Source organism: Myotis nattereri (assembly GCF_964212035.1).
Source record: "Myotis nattereri genome assembly, chromosome: 9".
Lineage (NCBI taxonomy): Eukaryota > Metazoa > Chordata > Mammalia > Chiroptera > Vespertilionidae > Myotis > Myotis nattereri.
This window is the reverse complement of record NC_138084.1, coordinates 29,783,128-29,800,652: the sequence shown is the minus strand read 5'-3', so window position 1 is coordinate 29,800,652 and position 17,525 is coordinate 29,783,128. Positions and strand designations below refer to the sequence as shown.

Here is a 17,525-nt window from a genome sequence, read left to right as displayed (position 1 = left end):
GCCGATCAATGATTCTCTCTCATCATTGATATTCTATCTCTCTCTCCCTCTCCCTTCCTCTCTGAAATCAATAAAAAATATATTTAAAAAATAAAATAAAAAAGGATTTGACTTTGGATAGTGGGCAAATAATGCAATATAGAGGTGATATATCATAGAATTGTACACTTGAAACCTATATAATTTTATTAACCAATAAAACTTTTTAAAGTTTCTAAGGTAGACTCTGTTACTAACCAATGTTACCCCAATTTAAAAAAAGGATAATTATAAAAGCCACCCTAAGCTACGCACAAATGAAGGACCAGGGAGCTTTACCTAGCTGAGAGCGGAGCCTTCTCCACGTCTGAACCGGCCCCACCACAGCCTGAGATCCCGCCTCTTAACAGAATCCCAGGTCCCCTTCTGGGACCCTAGAAAAATTAGGTGGGGGTACCTTTTCACTCCTGCCTTGTGAGGACTGACTCTGCACAGCAGTTTAAACAAAACCCAGGGCCCCTCTGCCAAACTTCTGTGAGGGTGCTCTGCAGTCAGCAGCTGTACAGCTAAGACTCCCCTTCCTCCCCCCACCCTCCACCCAGCCCCAGGAAATGGTAGTTTCCTCTGGCTGTATTCCCACTTGTAATTGCTTTGATCTTTGATCCTCTTCGAATTGTATAGGTAATTACTTTTTTTTTTTTTTTTTTAGCTAGGACTTGGAATATTATTCCCCATTTGGTAAGGTTTAAAGGTTTAAAACTAACTACACAGGAGTCAGAGAGATGGGTTCTATTATCAGTAATCTGCTTTCAAAGCCCTGTGAGACTGTTTTTATACACAAATTCAACACCCAGCAGTGCCTTGGGAATTTTGGATCCAGCTTGGAACTAATATAGGGGACAAGAGAATGGTAGGCATGGATTTCCATGAGTGGGGCTGGTTCCCTCCTTGACTGCCTCTACCCCAGGAGCAGCCCTAATCATTTCCCAAAGGTAGGGGGGGAGGAGGGGGGAGGGAAGGAGAGAGAGAGAGAGAGAGAGAGAGAGAGAGAGAGAGAGAGAGAGAGAGAGAAACACCCATGTGAAAGAGACACATTGATTGGTTGGTTGCTTCCTGCACGCACCCCGACCAACCAGGGCCAGGAATCAACCCTGCAACCGAGGTGTGTGCCCTGCCCTTGACCGGGAATTGAGCCCAAGACCAATTAGTCTGAGGGCGGGTGCTTTAACCACTGAGAAACCCTGCCAGGATGAATATAGAGTTTCTGAGGTGGATTTTGTTAGGGGGTCATGTGAGGAATGAACTCTGGAGGTAATGACAGTCCAAGACAAAGAGGGAAATAGAGGCAGCATCTAGTACCTGAAGATAAGCCCAGCCTAGAGGAGGGGAGGAGATGGAGGGGCGTGGGGTGGGGGTGGGGGGCAGGTGGGGAAGGCACCCAGGAGAACTTGAGGAGTGGGGCGGAGTCTTTGGCTTCCACTCCCATCATGTGAGAGATGGATGAAGTTGGGGGGGATGACGGTACCTCCTCTAGTACCCAGGGGAGGCGCCTGCTGTCTTGCTAGAGAGAGAAACCTCTGCTTTGGCACGTACACATCAGGCCCTGCTGGTCAGGGAAGGAAACAGATGAGGCCATCTGCATCCTGGGCCCTGCAACTCAGGAAAGCCATCAGCTTTGCAACCATGAAAAAGGTGAAAGAGCCTGCCTGTCAGTGAGTGTTCAGAGGGCCTGCGGGGCTGGTGGGACATGTCCGAGAAATGTGTGTTCTATGCCCATGTGGCTGGAGCTGTATATGTTCTGAGGACAAGCTGACCTCCTTTCCCACTACCTCTCAACCACCTTGCTTTCCCCCTATCTCTTCCCATTCTTCAAAAACATCAGTGACTTCCACTGGCCACCAAAAACAACAACAAAACACAACAATTTCTTATCCTGGCATTTAGAGCTAAAGACGCACCTGACACATCTGAAAGTTCCTGCCTCCCTGCATTTACTCATGCTGTGTCCTCCGCTATCTCCATGCCAGATCTTCATTAACCTTTGTCTAGGCTGAGCTCAGATGCCACCTTTTCCAAGAAGCCTTCTCTGGTATCTCCGGCCAAGGACCCCTCTCTCCTCTGAATGCTAGAGCCATTTTTCTACTTCTGTTGTGACAGTGTTACACTCTATCTTGCATTTTAACTATTGAGGGGATGCTGTTGGTCCCCCCCCCCACCCCCACTAAATGGTAAGTCTTGGAAGGCTTATTAATTTGTCTCATTTATTTTTGTATTCCCAGCACCTGACACAGTACCATTTATATAGCGGGCACGTAATTCAACATACGTGTATTAAACAAATAAGTGTATATGCTGGGGATATGGAGACAAATGAGAGCGTTTCTGTCCATTAGGAGCTGATAGTGAGGAAGAGATATACAGCTATAAGAATCAATTTAATATCAAGCCCAAGGAACAGTATTTGGCCTAAGAAGATGCAGAGTTTGGGTGGGCAAAGATGGTGGCAAGGGGGAGAACATTGGGGTTGAAGGAACGGCCTAGGTGGATGTATCTGGCACATTTGGGCAACCTGGTAAGTAGCCTTGGGGACTGGCATATAGGAAGCATGAAGGCAAATAGGAGATAAGGCAAGAGAAGGTATGTGGGCACTGGATCGTGGAGGGCCTTGTGTGCCTTTCCAAGGAATTTGGATTTTATCCTGGAATAAAATGGCATGAGGAGCCACTGAATGCTCTTGAGGAGTGTGACAAATAGTTAGTGAATGGAGGAATGAATCGCAGTGTGTTTTGGGTGGACAGCATTATTTGTCCAGGTCCATTTTAGAAAAATCTTGTACTGGGTGCTGAGCAGCACCCATTCTCTGAGGCCAAGGATACCCTGATCAAACCACTTTTGTGAGATTTTCTCTTTTAAAGAGGCCACCCCCAAAGAGCACTTAGGTTGAGAAGTCTGTTTTGCCCTATGAAACAGTGTTTCCTGACCCATCCTATGGGCCCCTCCCTCTGCTTTGGCTTTGGTACAGAAATTCTTTCCTTTAGATTACATTAGTCAGGGTTCTTCAGAGAAACAGTGTGTGTGCGTGTGCGTGCGTGCGTGTGCGTGTGCATGTGTGTGTGTGTGTGTGTGTGTGTGTGATGAGATTTAATGTAAAGAACTGGCTCATGGGACAATTATGGAGGATCTGTCATTATCTGTAAGCTGGAGACTCAGGAAGGCAGGTGGTATAAATTCCCACAGTTCAAATTGGTGGGAAAAGACCAATCTCTCAGTTCAAGCAGACAGGCAGAGATGCCCACTGATACCCACTGTCTCACTGAAAACAGCTTTCTGAACATGGGACTGGCTTGAAGCTCCCTACATAATTTCCTCACCTCTGTGGATTGGGGAGTCAAGGAGTGGGGGAGGGACAACATATAGAGAAAAAAATCATACACTTTGGAGTGAAGTCAGTCACAGGTCAAGTACCTGCTGAAATCACTTATTAGTTCTATGACCTTGGCAAAGTCATTAATCTCTCTTAGCCTGGGTTTCCTTATCTAAAAAAATGGAGACCATTATGACTGTTACAAAGAATTAAAGTCTTCACTTTAATGAGCGTGGGGATTGCCTAGCTTGCTGCCTGACACATAGGAGGTGCTCATTAAATGGTATTTATTTTATTAATATTTGCAGAGTGAGAGGCTATAGTTCTGCATAAGAAAAGGGAAGTTGTGCTTGGAGTGAGCTATTGTTAAGTGTTTTAATTTAGGGGACAGCAAACTCCTTGCCCAGATTATCTTCAGAGGTCATCCCAGAGCCCTTCTGGTGAGGGTACTTACCTGTCTCCCTAGCCTAATACCCGCTCTCTGAGCTCTGGCCTCCTCTTCCCAGCAGCTGTGGTCATCTTTGGTAGGCAGGCAGGCAGGCAGGGGCCCAGCCTAACTGGGTGAGGACATTGTTGCAAACATTGGGGAACCACAGACACTGTTGCAACCTGCCCTGCCCTGAGGAACCCTGGAGAACCTGTGGCTGGCCCTCAGCCCTGCCAGCTGTGTGTTTCTGTGAGCGCCTAGGATTCTGGGCCTTAGAGTGATGGGAAAACTGTTAGAACATGGCCCTGCTTTTCTAGAGATGAGGTTAGAATTTTCCCTTCACAACCAAGAAACTCACAGTTATGGATTGTTCTTGCTTTGGTGAGTCCCAGGTGCAGGGAGGAAATAGACTCATTTATGCCCTTGCACTCACTGTCAGGTAGGAGAGCAGAGCCACACACCTCTAATGCCAGAGGGTGTGAGGATGCACAGACCAGTGAGGTAGAAGCAGATAGGAGGGCGGTACCAACGCTGTGGGTGTACGGGGTGGGGAGTACCAGGAGATTGGTAGTTTAAAGAGGAGATGGAAGAGGAAGGCAGGCCAGGCAAGAGAACCAGCCTGAGCAAAGGCTTGAAGTGGAGGTAAAAATAACATGTTTAAAAGCAAAAACGTAAAAAACAAATATCGTTGACAGTGCCTGGGTGTGGTTGGAATGCTAGGTGCTGGGTGGGGTAGGCCAGTAGGGAGAGCAGACCATAGAGGCTGAGCCCTCCCTGTGAGTTGTGGGGCTTGGAAGGTTTAGCAGGAGGGGGAAAAGCAGGTCACCTTTTGGAGATCATTCGACTTAGGTGAGGAAGACAGACTGACCCTGTGCTAGGCATTTTCTTTCAACAAATAGTTGTCAAGTGACTATTTCGTGCCAGATGTCCTGGGCACTGGGAAATCAAGATTCAAATCAAGCCTTCTCTGAGGGTAAACTCCACATTTTACGGAAGAGGAAAGTGAGGGTCGAGTTGATCCAGCTGGTGGCTCCGGCTGGGGTCTTTGTAACCGGAGGGCCGAACGGCTCCGGGCGGCCAGCACACGTGGGTCTGCATGTGGGTCGTCCGGCTGCGCGCCGCCAGGGCCTCCCCACTGCCCGGCCCAGCTGGGAGCCCGCCCTGAGCCCGACCCACACGTGGGTTCCCGCACGTCCGCCCCGCTTCCCCCCGCCCTCCTGACGTCAGCCTCACCCTTCCATTTAAGGCCCCTCCCGACCTGGGCTCAAAGTACCGGAGCTGCAGCCGCCAAGTCCGGATCCTCCTTCGCGCGCCACCGACGCCCGCCCGCCGTGCACGCCCGGTACGGTAGGGCCCGGCGCGCTCTGCGCCGATGGGGCGGGCCTCTGTGGCCTGGCGCTACCTGCCCAGCGGGCCCCACTCCCTGGGGGTGTAGGCGCTGTTTTCCAGAAGCATAGTGGGGAGCCCTGGGCAGTGGCCCCCGCCCGGCGTGGGTGCGGAGCCCGCCGCACTCAGCTTCTGCTCTCAGGGCGCACAATGGCATCCGGCCTGGCTGGGGAACGCAGGAGGTGGCCGCACCTAACCTGGGGTGGGGAGTCCAGGGGGATGCAGGACAAGGAGCTGACGGGTCTGAAGGGTGGGGTGGACCTCTGGGCTGGAACTCGGCAAAAGACCCCATGGAGCCAAAGAAGCCTCAGCAGCCTGGGTGGGTTCCGGGAAGCCGCTGAGTCGGATTTTAACCCGGGGACCCTGGGGAAGCGGGCTCCCTGGGAGTGGCCGCCGCCTGTAGATTACAGAGCGCTCTCTGCGCCACTTGCACTTATTTATTAAGCAGCGACTGAGGTATCTATGCTAAGCCCTGTGCATCAGCTCTCCGCGGTTCACACGGTCTATGGAGAGGAGAATCATCCCGAACCGTTCCTTCTGGCAAATGGGGAAGCCTAAAGCTGGGAGAGGGTTGGGGCGTCTCTAAGGTCACGGCAGGTGGCAGAGTTGGGGAGCACACCCTCTCTCTGCAGAGCTGCACTCCCACACGTGTCCCCACACTGGAGGAAGCGCTGGAGCCCAGAGCTTAGGTTTTGGTGGAGCCAGGAGGTCTCTGGAGGGAGAACTGCTCCCTCCCCCCTGCTGGGCTGCAGGAGCCTACAAGGCTGTCCAGAAATAGCAGAGATTTGTAAGGAGAGACCCGATCCCAGCCTGGCGACCCCGGCTGCTTGCCTGTAAGCCCTCTTGGGTATTTTTGCCCGTTGGAACGCTGTCAAAACTAGATCCAGCGAATGCAGTGCCGGGTTAGATGAACAGAGTCCAATGTGTGTTCCCTCCCAAGCTCTGGAAATCGAGGATTCCACCAAGTATTAAGACTCCATCCAGGCCTCAGGCCTCTGAAGCTATTCCTGCACTTCCTGGACTGACAAAAAGTTTCCTTATCCCGGGCCTCACTCCTTTGCAACAAGGATCGCTGCCGGAGCCACACCAGGCACCTCCCCTCCAGGGTTGGTTAGCAGCCCCTGGAATTGCGATTTAGAGCCTGGCTCTGGCCGGGCGCCAGGCCCAGGAGGCTGCCAGCCGGGCTTCACGTGGCTAAGTCTAAAGTCTGACTCCGAGCTTGCGCCCTCTGACCCTCGGGGCGGGAGTTTCTCTTCTTTTCCGCACGGGCGGGGCCCGCGCCCACCTCCCTACCTACTGCCCGGGCCTCTGGACTTCTGTAGTCCATGCCCAGCTCTGAAATGCGCAAGCGCTCCCGGTGGCGGGGGCGGGGCCGGCTGCTCATCTTCCGGGTCTGGGTGTTACCACCCTACCCGAGGGCGCCTGGGACCGCGCAGTCGGTCCGCAGTCGGTCCGATCTCCCCGAGGGGGAAGGGCGGGGGGGGGGGGGGTGGGTGGGTGGGGGGAGGCGGTGAGTGATCGCGCATGAGCAGAGCTCCCTGCCCGCCTCGCTGCCCCAGGGTTGGGGAGCGAGGCAGTTAAGCAGTTAATGGTACTTTTGCACGTACCTCTGGAGTGGACAGCTCTTGGTGATCTTGTTTGAGGAAAGGCCGGCCCAGCTTGGGGTTAAGAGAGCAAGATGGGTGAACACTCAGGAGGATATACTTACACTCAGACGTCAATATTAATTTTACATGCGAAGGTGAGGTTTTTCCAAACCACGTTCCTAGCCAGACCAGACCAGACCAGACCCTGGCATTAATGGCCTTTCACCTCTCCTTTGGCTATCTTTAGGTTTGTCCTCTTCCCACTTTTTAGACGTTCCTTGCGATTTCTAGTGGCAAGTACCCCAAAAGGAAGTGAAATAAGCTTTTCCCGAACACCTTTTGGTTAAGAAGTGTGCAATGACAGTTCATGTTTCCCCCGCAATAGGTTCCTTTTGGTTCTAAGTCCAAAATGGCAACACTCAAGGATCAGCTGATTGTGAATCTTCTTAAGGAAGAACAGAGCCCCCAGAATAAGATTACCGTCGTTGGGGTTGGTGCTGTTGGCATGGCTTGTGCCATCAGTATCTTAATGAAGGTAAGTGAGAGTCCATCACTCTGGAAGGCAAGGATAACTTGACCCCACCCACTCCACTCCCTAATAATTTTCGTGATCACATTGTATATGCAAATATTGAGGTTCATGCACTCATTCAAAGAACGTTATGTGAAATAAACTTTTGCAATATGCTATGCCAAAGGAAATCAGAACAAAAAAAAATTAAGGTTATTAGACTGGCAACACAGTTTCTTAAATTCACTCTGCTGTATTAACATGCATGAATTGCCTACAAATGAAAGAGTCCCTTTAAACAAGCTAAAATTACTTTAAAGTAATTTTTGAAGTGAAATAATATATATTATGGCAAAATGAAAATCACACTGAATGTGGGAAATCTATTTTCATTTTATATTTTGTCAGTAAAGAGGATGGATGTTTTTATTTTTTTAATATTTTAATTTTATTAAAAACATTTTTTTTAATTTTGTTTTTGACTGTGGGAAATCTAAAAGTCTTGCTCCCATGCAAGTCACCATTAGCCCTCTACTTGGATAGCAATTTTAGTATTAATTTGGAAGCTAAAGTTTAATTAGAAGAAAAAAATTTGTGAATGAATAAAAAGCACTTTTTACTATAATCAAGCCTGGTTTATATAAAACCAAAATTGAGGCAACTTATAATATTAAGATATTTTAAGTTCAGATTTGGAGTTCTTAATAATAAAGTGATTGAGCAGAGGGCACACAGTGCTATATACAGATCATGTATCATAGAAATATACACTTGAAACCTTTATGATCTTATTAACCAAATAGAGGCTCAGTGCATGAATTAGTGCACCAATGGGGTCCCTAGGCCTGGCCTGCAGGATTGGGCTGAAATTGGCTCTCCAACATCCCCGAGGGGTCCCAGATTGCGAGAGGGTGCAGGCCAGGGTGAGGGGCCCCACTGGTGCACTATTGGGGCCAGGGAGGGACAGCGAGAGGGCTCCAGGGTGTGTCTGGCCCATCTCTCTCAGTCCCCATCGGCTGGACCCCAGTGCAAGCTAACCTATGGGTCGACTGTCTGCCCCCTGGTGGTCAGTGCACTTCATAGTGAGCATTTGAGCGACCTTAGCATATCATTAGCATATTACGCTTTGATTGGTTGAACGGACAACTGTACACTTAGCATATTAGGGTTTTATTATATACGATGTGACCCCAATGAATTTAATATAAATAAATGAAATTATGAATTCTGGGTTCTAAACAGAAAAGGATTGAAGTGAGAAGGGATTGAAAGCAGAAATGAGCTATGCAGATGTTGCAGAGCAATGTACTTGCTCTATCTGTGTTCTTAGGAAAGGCCACAAAAGTATTCCAACTCCACCACTGAATCAGAAATTGATGCCATCTGTTTTTGCTACGCCACCTATGGCCTTTTTCAGTGATGCCCTCTAATTCAGGTGTGGGTAACAGTAACTGCTAGACCACTCATTACACTGTAGCTCATATAGTACAACCTCTTTGGTTATGACAGTCCATATCCCATTTGTATTAAAACTATTGTTGGTGCTCCTGGTCAGATGCATCTAAAAACTTTTTTTTTTAATATATATTTTATTGATTTTTTACAGAGAGGAAGGAGAGGGACAGAGAGTTAGAAACATCGATGAGAGAGAAACATCGATGAGAGAGAAACATCGATCAGCTGCCTCCTGCACACCCCCCACTGGGGATGTGCCGCAACTAAGGTACATGCCCTTGACCAGAATCGAACCTGGGACCTTTCAGTCCGCAGGCCGACGCTCTATCCACTGAGCCAAACCAGTTAGGGCTCTAAGGACTTTTATATGTTGAACTGAATGGATATTTTTCACTAATAATTTACAATGCACAAATCTATATATGTAAAGTTGTTATAGCTCTTTAATATGTGGAAACATAACCATGGAATGATCCAGACTTTTTAATTCTAAGTCTTTTTTTTTTTTAAATAAATTTTTATTGATTTCAGAGAGGAAGGGAGAGGGAGAGAAATAGAAACATCAATGATGAGAATCATTGATCTCCTGCCTCTTGCATGCCCCCAACTGGGGATTGAGCCCACAACCTGGGCATGTGCCCTTGACCAGAATTGAACCCAGGACTCTTCAGTCTGCAGGCCAATGCTCTATCCACTGAGCCAAACCAGCTAGGGCTAATTCTAAGTTTTAATACTGGTCATTATCACCTATTTAATAAATAACAACCTAAAATCAATATGTGAAACTGAATTTGAAAGAATAAGTCAATCAGTTTTACGTAATTGAACATTACACTGCCAATCCAGTGTTCTGTTTTAACATGGGGGCCTGCTCCTATGCCAGAAATATGGAAATTTTGCAGGCCCATCTAAAAATTTGGAAGTAGCAAGTTTGATTTTTGTTGTTGAAAATGTTTTATTTTTGAGGTGTTACCTTTGGAAGCAATTTTGATTTAATAAAAATTTTTGTGTTTTAGGACTTGGCAGATGAACTTGCTCTTGTTGATGTCATGGAAGACAAATTAAAGGGAGAAATGATGGATCTCCAACATGGCAGCCTTTTCCTTAAAACACCAAAAATTGTCTCTGGCAAAGGTTAATTTCAACACATTTATATTGTAGTCCATGCTAGACTTAACTGTTTACCAGGCTCAAAATCCTAGCTCTTCAAACACTTTTTTTATATATATATATATTTTATTGATTTTTTACAGAGAGGAGGGAGAGAGATAGAGAGCCAGAAACATCGATGAGAGAGAAACATCGATCAGCTGCCTCCTGCACACCCCCCACTGGGGATGTGCCTGCAACCAAGGTACATGCCCTTGACTGGAATCAAACCTGGGACCTTTCAGTCTGCAGGCTGACTCTCTATCCACTGAGCCAAACCGGCGACGGCAATAGTATCTGTTTTGACACTTGAAAATCATTGACAACTTACCTGATAAGTATCTTCATTATCTTCATCCCTCGCTTAACCATCCTGTACCATAGGGATCTAGAAGCAAGATGTACTTGACAAGTGTAAAGCTGCCTCTGCTTTTCTAAAAAGAAGGCCTGTTCCTGGGCTGATGTGACCACAATTAAGTATTTAAGTAGAAGCAGGAGTGTGGAAGAGTATGAGCATTGAGCTGAGGTGGCCAAAAACTTGGCATGTATCTCATTTGATATGAGAATCTATTAAGTTTTATTCCTTCCAGCTTCCCCCAGTTGTAGTTATATAAAGTCACAATGTGACTAAAACAAAAAGGGGGCATTGATGTACTCTCCGTCCATGTAAGTGGCCACAGTGATAAAACTCCACAAACTAAAGGAGAGAGGTCTGGGGGGGCATTAAAGACATTTTTCTGCCACATATACAAACCACTGTCACGCCCCCCCCCCCCCCCAAGAAAAAAAAAAAAGTTGATGGGAAAATTTTTTGCCAGTTAGGTATTGGAGATCTCTTAAAGGCCTTAATCTAATTATTGTTTTCTGTTGTCTAGACTACAGTGTGACTGCAAACTCCAAGCTGGTTATTATCACAGCTGGGGCACGTCAACAAGAAGGGGAGAGCCGCCTTAATTTGGTCCAGCGTAACGTGAACATCTTTAAATTCATCATTCCTAATGTTGTAAAATACAGTCCCAACTGCAAACTGCTTGTTGTTTCCAATCCAGGTGAGGTTTTTAATTGCATAACAATACATGAGCTAGAGTAAAGCTGATAGTATATTCTATATACACATATTTATTTCTCATCTTTCACTTTCTTCCTGGGAGTGGATTTTTTTTTTTTTGTAAAGTAGTTAAATTTAAAGCATGAAAGGGGATAGGTTACAGTGCCTCTGAATGCAGTTGGAACTTTAAAATTAGTTATTTGTGCAAGAACACCTTGGATAAGGTATAAGTTTATGGCTAATGTGTTATCCTCTTAATGGATGCATAGCTTATTTTGATTAAATTGCATTTATTGGATACTTAATGTTTTGCTATATTATACATGTTATAGAGGTTTACAAATATTAACAAAAACATTGACCATGATCATGATCAAGATCCATACAGAGCCCTATGTCTTTTTCTCTCTCTTGAAAATTGTATTGGTCCTTGGGAAAGGGAGGCAGGCAACCCCTGCCACCTGCTGAGGGTGGCACAAGCCCTCCCTGTTTCCCGTGGCTGTTGATGGGAGGCTCACATGCTGGGGGAAGGCCAGGAAGACCTTGAGCTTGGGCCAGGCACTTGGGCGAGCCAGGTAGGCCAAGAGCAGGGGGAAGGAGTGCAGGCAGTGGGTGGCCAGGGCCTGGTGATCAGCAGCAAGTCCAGCAGGTTGTAGTTTGCGAAGGAGATCATCACGTTACCCATGGTTCTGGAAAGCGGAGTCTCAAAAGACTTCAGGTGCCCAGACGGTTCCCCCACATAGTCCTCCTTGCCTGCCTATTAGTTGGTGTGGATGAAGGTGATGTATTTGCAGCAGAGGTTCTCCATGCTGTCATTCACCACGCCTACCAGGGTCTCCTCCTGAAGGTCCTTCCCATGTAGCCCGAGGGGAGCAGCTCAGGTGGTACAGGATGGCATGGACTGGCACAGGGTGAGGTCTCCGACCTGGAACTTGGGGAACTGCCTGTACAGACAGGAGGTCTTGAGGGAGCCCCGCAGCCAGGTCTCCTTAGTCACCGCCTCTTCCTTCTAGCTCTGGCCCTGGTCAGCCAGCAGCATGTGATGGCCTCACATGGGAAGCAGACTATGGTGTAGGGTGGCATGGTGGAGGCGTAGACAAAGGCAGTGGCTACACCAGCAGCAGCAAAGCTCAGGCAGGCCTCCGCCGTATGTCTTCAGTGGCTAATCATTATCTAATCATTCACCTGGTATCTTTGCCTAAATGTTTTCTTCACAGTGGATATCTTGACCTATGTGGCTTGGAAGTTAAGCGGCTTTCCCAAGAACCGTGTTATTGGAAGTGGTTGCAATCTGGATTCAGCCCGTTTCCGATACCTGATGGGGGAGAGGCTGGGAGTTCACCCATCAAGCTGTCATGGGTGGGTCCTTGGGGAGCATGGAGACTCTAGTGGTAAGCATACCTTATGTCCTCTTTCTGTTTTCAAAAGATTGTGTAAAAAATTGACAGTTTTATTAAATTGGAGCCTAAATCAGATATCCATTCATCAAGGTAGAATGGTTTTCAGAAATCTACTTTTTGTGTAATTTAATGCTAAGAATTGTTAAGATTTTAGCCATCTTACATGACATTTGCCTGGCATGCAGGGTGGGGAATGAAATTTATTTTACTTCTTAACCATGGACATTACATAAGACCTCAGTCACTCAATATCATAGCTGTTTATAATTGCCTTGCACTGTTTAGCCCTGAAAAGGTCAGTCAAGTCAAATAGAGAGTATGAAAAAATCCTATTATCACAGTAGAAGTGCTATAATTTTTGCAGAATTCTCAGTTCCTTATACCACAATAATTCTCCTTATAATCTTATACTATCCTTATATTCCAATATATGTCTATTAAGCATCCCAGTTGGTTAGGAAAATAGGTTAAGAATATTGTAGAAATTCTTAGTTTTACAATAAGATATAAACAAATGAAAATCTAAAATAAGGGTATTATAGTCTTTTTTTCCATTTATTTTTTTCTTTTTATTTTAGGTATTGTAGTCTTGAGTATCTACTAAAAGGGGTAATACTCCCCAGATAAAAGAGAATTAGAAAAATGGGTCAGAATTACTAGTTGCTGACTGGTGCCTGGCAATAAGTGAATTTTGTACTGTTTCTTTTAGTGCCTGTATGGAGTGGAGTGAATGTTGCTGGTGTCTCCCTAAAGAATCTGCACCCTGATTTAGGCACTGATGCAGATAAGGAACAGTGGAAACAAGTTCACAAACAGGTGGTTGACAGGTAATATGTCTCATAACTTGGCAGCGTGTGAGATTAAACTTTATTGTTTGTATTATTGTTTAAAAATATTAAAAGTTTACTAGCATTTGCATTTGAGTATATTTTGTAGAGAGAAAACTTGTTTCCTAAAGCCTTGTTAAAGATCATACTATAAAAAGAGGTAAAGATATTAAAAATTACAGACATTTATTAATGCTACAGTCTATCTTTTGCCATAATTCCCAGTTTATAGTATGATAAATCTTTCTGCTTATATAGTAAATTATTAAGTTGCTATCAACTAACTGTAGTGTTTGTTGGGTTAGAATTACTAGTCTGCTGGTGCTTGGAAATGAGTGAATTCTCTGCTTCTCTCACTCATCCCTCCAACCCCCAGCTTCCTCACACTCTTGAGATAATCCTAAGTAAGCATGTTTATGTATTCCTGGATTTATTTTAAATCCAATGTTATATCTTAAAGAATCATCTATTTTGTTGCAAGACACTATAGTTATTTGTTTTGATAGTTATGTAATATTTCAATGTATGAGTATACCATAGTGTATTCATTCTTCTGTTGGAGAGAATTGGGCTTGTTGTCAGGTTTTGGCTATTGCTGGCAATACTATTGTGAACATCCTTATACATAATATCCTTGTATACATGGAAAGATATCTCTTTTTTTAAAAACATTTTTATTGATTTCAGATAGGAAGGGAGAGGAAGAGAGAGAGAGAAACATCAATGATGAGAGGGAATCATTGATTGGCTGCCTCCTGCACACCTCCTACTGGAGACTGAGCCCGCAACCTAGGACCCTTCAGTCCGCAGGCTGACGCTCTACTCACGGAGCCAAACCGGCTAGAGCGAAAGGTCTGCTCTTGTGTGTATAATGCATTTTTGTGGCATTATTCACTATAAGGCTTATGTTCAGTAAAAGCTTTGTGTGTTGTTTTTGTTTGTTTGTTTCTCTTATCTTTTTCCTGCCCTTCCCTATGATTTCCTACCCTACAGTGCTTACGAGGTAATCAAACTGAAAGGCTATACATCCTGGGCCATTGGCCTGTCTGTGGCTGATTTAGCAGAAAGTATGATGAAGAATCTTAGGCGGGTGCATCCAATTTCCACCATGATTAAGGTAGGTCTATGTAGTGATACGTTGTACTTGAATGTCATTATTTATATATTTAAAAAACAATTTCTTTTGAGAAAGCAATTAGATGAATGTACGTCCTCAGTCATTGATTTAAGAAATTAATGCACCTGTAACTTTCTTTTTTGGAAGAAACATGGGCAAGCATTAAGATTAATGTCCACTAGCACTGTGTGTAGCACATAGATACTTGATAACTTGTTGACTTAAAATCTATTCAATTATGTTCAGATGAGTGGAAGACTAAAAGAAACAGAATTTCTTCTTTTGGGAAAAATGGAAATCACACTCAATTTACAGTTACCAAAGTGTTATCAGTAAAAATGGGAAAGTACTATGGATAATAGCAATAGCTAAGATTTTCTTTTCTTTTCTTTTCTTTTTATTATTATTTTTTAAAATATATTTTTATTGATTTTCCACAGAGAGGAAGGGAGAGAGACAGAGAGTTAGAAACATCGATGAGAGAGAAACATCGATCAGCTGCCTCCTGCACATCTCCCGCTGGGGATGTGCCCGCAACCCAGGCACATGCCCTTGACCGGAATCGAACCTGGGACCCTTCAGTCCGCAGGCCGACGCTCTATCCACTGAGCCAAACCGGTTTTGGCGATTTTCTTTTAGAATGAAATTTTTTCTTAAATTTTTTATTGATTGATTTCAGAGAGAGTGAAAGAGAAACATCTGTTTGCTGTTCCACTTATCTATGAACTCACTGCTCGCTTCCTGTATGTGCCCTGACTGGAGATTGCACCGGCAACCCTGGCATATCAGGACGATGCTCTACCCAACTGAGCTATCAGGCCAGAGTCGAGAATGGACATCTTGCTGCAATTTTAATGACTTTATTTTACACTGTTGAGTGCATCCTCACCGAACATCTGGAAAGGAATTTCTACTTATCAGTTTATATCAAATAAGCTTCCTAACTGTAGAGAGTGAAAGTCTTAGGAGACCCCAAAATGTGTAGAAAAAAGCACAAAGTATGTTTCATTTTGTCTTCAGGGCCTCTATGGGATACAGGACGACGTCTTCCTCAGTGTTCCCTGCGTCTTGGGGCAGAACGGCATCTCAGACGTTGTGAAGGTGACCCTGACACCTGAGGAAGAGGCCCGTTTGAAGAGGAGTGCAGACACACTGTGGGGGATCCAGAAAGAGCTGCAGTTTTAAAGTCTCCTCATGTCCTACCACCTCACTGTCTAGGCTACAGCAGGATTTTAGTTGGAGAGTGTGCATATTGTCCTTTTTATCTGACCTGTGACTAAGAACATCCGTTTCCTAAAGACAGAACTAGTAACGGTTCATAAAGCCCAGCACCTGCATCCTGATGCTGGAGGGTCCCTATCTGGGGTAGCCCTAAACTGGTTAGGGTGAAATAGGTCCACCTCCTCAGAGGCACCACTGCCAATGTTGCACACGCTACGGTTGCCCTTCAGACTAGATGTGTGTTCACCGTGTGTTATATGACTTGTGGTTCCTTTTTCTATAATTAGTCACATCCTGGGAGCCAATGTAAAGCCAATATTGCATGTTTTGTGCAGAACTGTTCTAAAGGATCTTATTCTGTGTACTCTATGTATCAGATTAGTGTACATTGCCATATAATGTAAAAAGAAAAGTCTACATATAAATAATACAGCCAACTATCCAAGTGTCATACCAACTAAAATACCAAATAAACCTTGAACAGTGACTACTCTGTTAATTTATTATGATATAAAATCATAAAGCTACTATTCATTACATTATTGGGGGCTACTACGCGTTATTCTTGGGCAACTGCAATGATTTTTTTTTTTTGTGCAATGATTTTTGTTTATTGGTTGATTTTGGAGAGGAAGAAACACCTATTTGTTGTTCTAATTTGTGCATTCGTTGGTTGATTCTTATAAGTGCTCTGACTGGGCATTGAATCCACGCACAACCTTGGTATATGGGATGGTGCTTGAACCAATTGAGCTGCAATGATCTTTTTTTTTTTTTAAGGAATATTTACTATTGTCCAGACTTTAGTTTTATCTAAATTAACAGATTAAGGCTGTGGCTAGATTGATTAGGTTATTTTGGTACCATTTCCATTTTAATAAATTATTTTAATAAACTAAGCCCTAAAGTATTACATAACTTGATAATAGTGCTAATCATAATTGTACCCTACAATTCATGTATATAATATACTACAAACTAATGTAAAAAACATTTGCCAACTGAACATAAGCAGTGGTACTTTACCAACATAGGGGAACACACAGATATTTAAGAAACTTTGTTTTTCTGGAGGCCAGTAACATAATGGTACAGTAGTCCCCCGTCATCCGTCGGTGATACATCCAAGACTCCCAGTGGATGCTTGAAACCACAGACAATGCCAAACCCTATGTATACTGTTTTTTAATCACACATATGGGATATGATTAAGTTAATTTATAAATTAGGAAACAATTAGTAAGAATAATTAAGCCCTAACCGGTTTGGCCCAGTGGATAGAGCATCGGCCTCCTGACTGGAAGGTCCCAGGTTTGATTCTGGTCGAGGGCATGTGCCTTGGTTGCGGGCACATCCCCAGTAATAATTAAATTAGTGAGGAATTAACAATAAAATAGAACAATTATAACCAAGACTAAAGTTATAAATGTGGCATTAGGTCAAATAAGAGTTACCTGAACATCAGCACTGTGATGGAGAGCTGAGCTGATAACCGAGATGGCTACTAAATGACTAACTGGTGGGTAGTGTGTACCATGTGGATAATCTCGACAAAGGGATAATTCATGGCTCAGGCAGGATGAAGTGGGATGGCACCAGATTTCCTCACGCTACTCAGGATGGTGTGTAATTTAAAACATGAATAATTTCTGGAATGTTCAATTAATATTTTCAGACTGCATTTGACTATGGGTAACCATGGGAAGCAAAACCGTGGATAAGCCGAAACTGGTTTGGCTCAGTGGATAGAGCATCGGCCTGCGGACTGAGAGGTCCCAGGTTCGATTCCGGTCAAGGGCATGTACCTGGGTTGCGGGCATATCCCCAGTGGGGGATGTGCAGGAGGCAGCTGATCGATGATTCTCTCTCATCGATGTTTCTAACTCTCTATCTCTCTCCCTTCCTCTCTGTAAAAAATCAATAAAATATATTTAAAAAAAAAAAAAACATGGATAAGTGGAGGGACTACTGTTTTTTATGTTTATTTTTTATTGATTTCGGACAGGAAGGGAGAGGGAGAGAGAAATATCAATTATAGAATCATTGATCCTCTGC

The 17,525-nt window shown here is 44.7% G+C and overlaps 1 protein-coding gene across 1 annotated transcript; it reads left to right on the top strand.

Moving 5' to 3' along the window:
* The first annotated feature begins 4,852 nt into the window (after positions 1-4,852).
* LOC308524944 (L-lactate dehydrogenase A chain) lies at positions 4,853-15,957 on the top strand. Its single transcript, XM_081099582.1, has 8 exons — positions 4,853-5,112; positions 7,128-7,277; positions 9,725-9,842; positions 10,733-10,906; positions 12,123-12,296; positions 13,015-13,132; positions 14,126-14,249; positions 15,270-15,957. The coding sequence occupies exons 2-8, from the start codon at positions 7,152-7,154 to the stop codon at positions 15,432-15,434; spliced, it is 999 nt and encodes a 332-aa protein (XP_080955708.1). The 5' UTR covers positions 4,853-5,112; positions 7,128-7,151; the 3' UTR covers positions 15,435-15,957.
* The last annotated feature ends 1,568 nt before the right edge of the window (positions 15,958-17,525 follow it).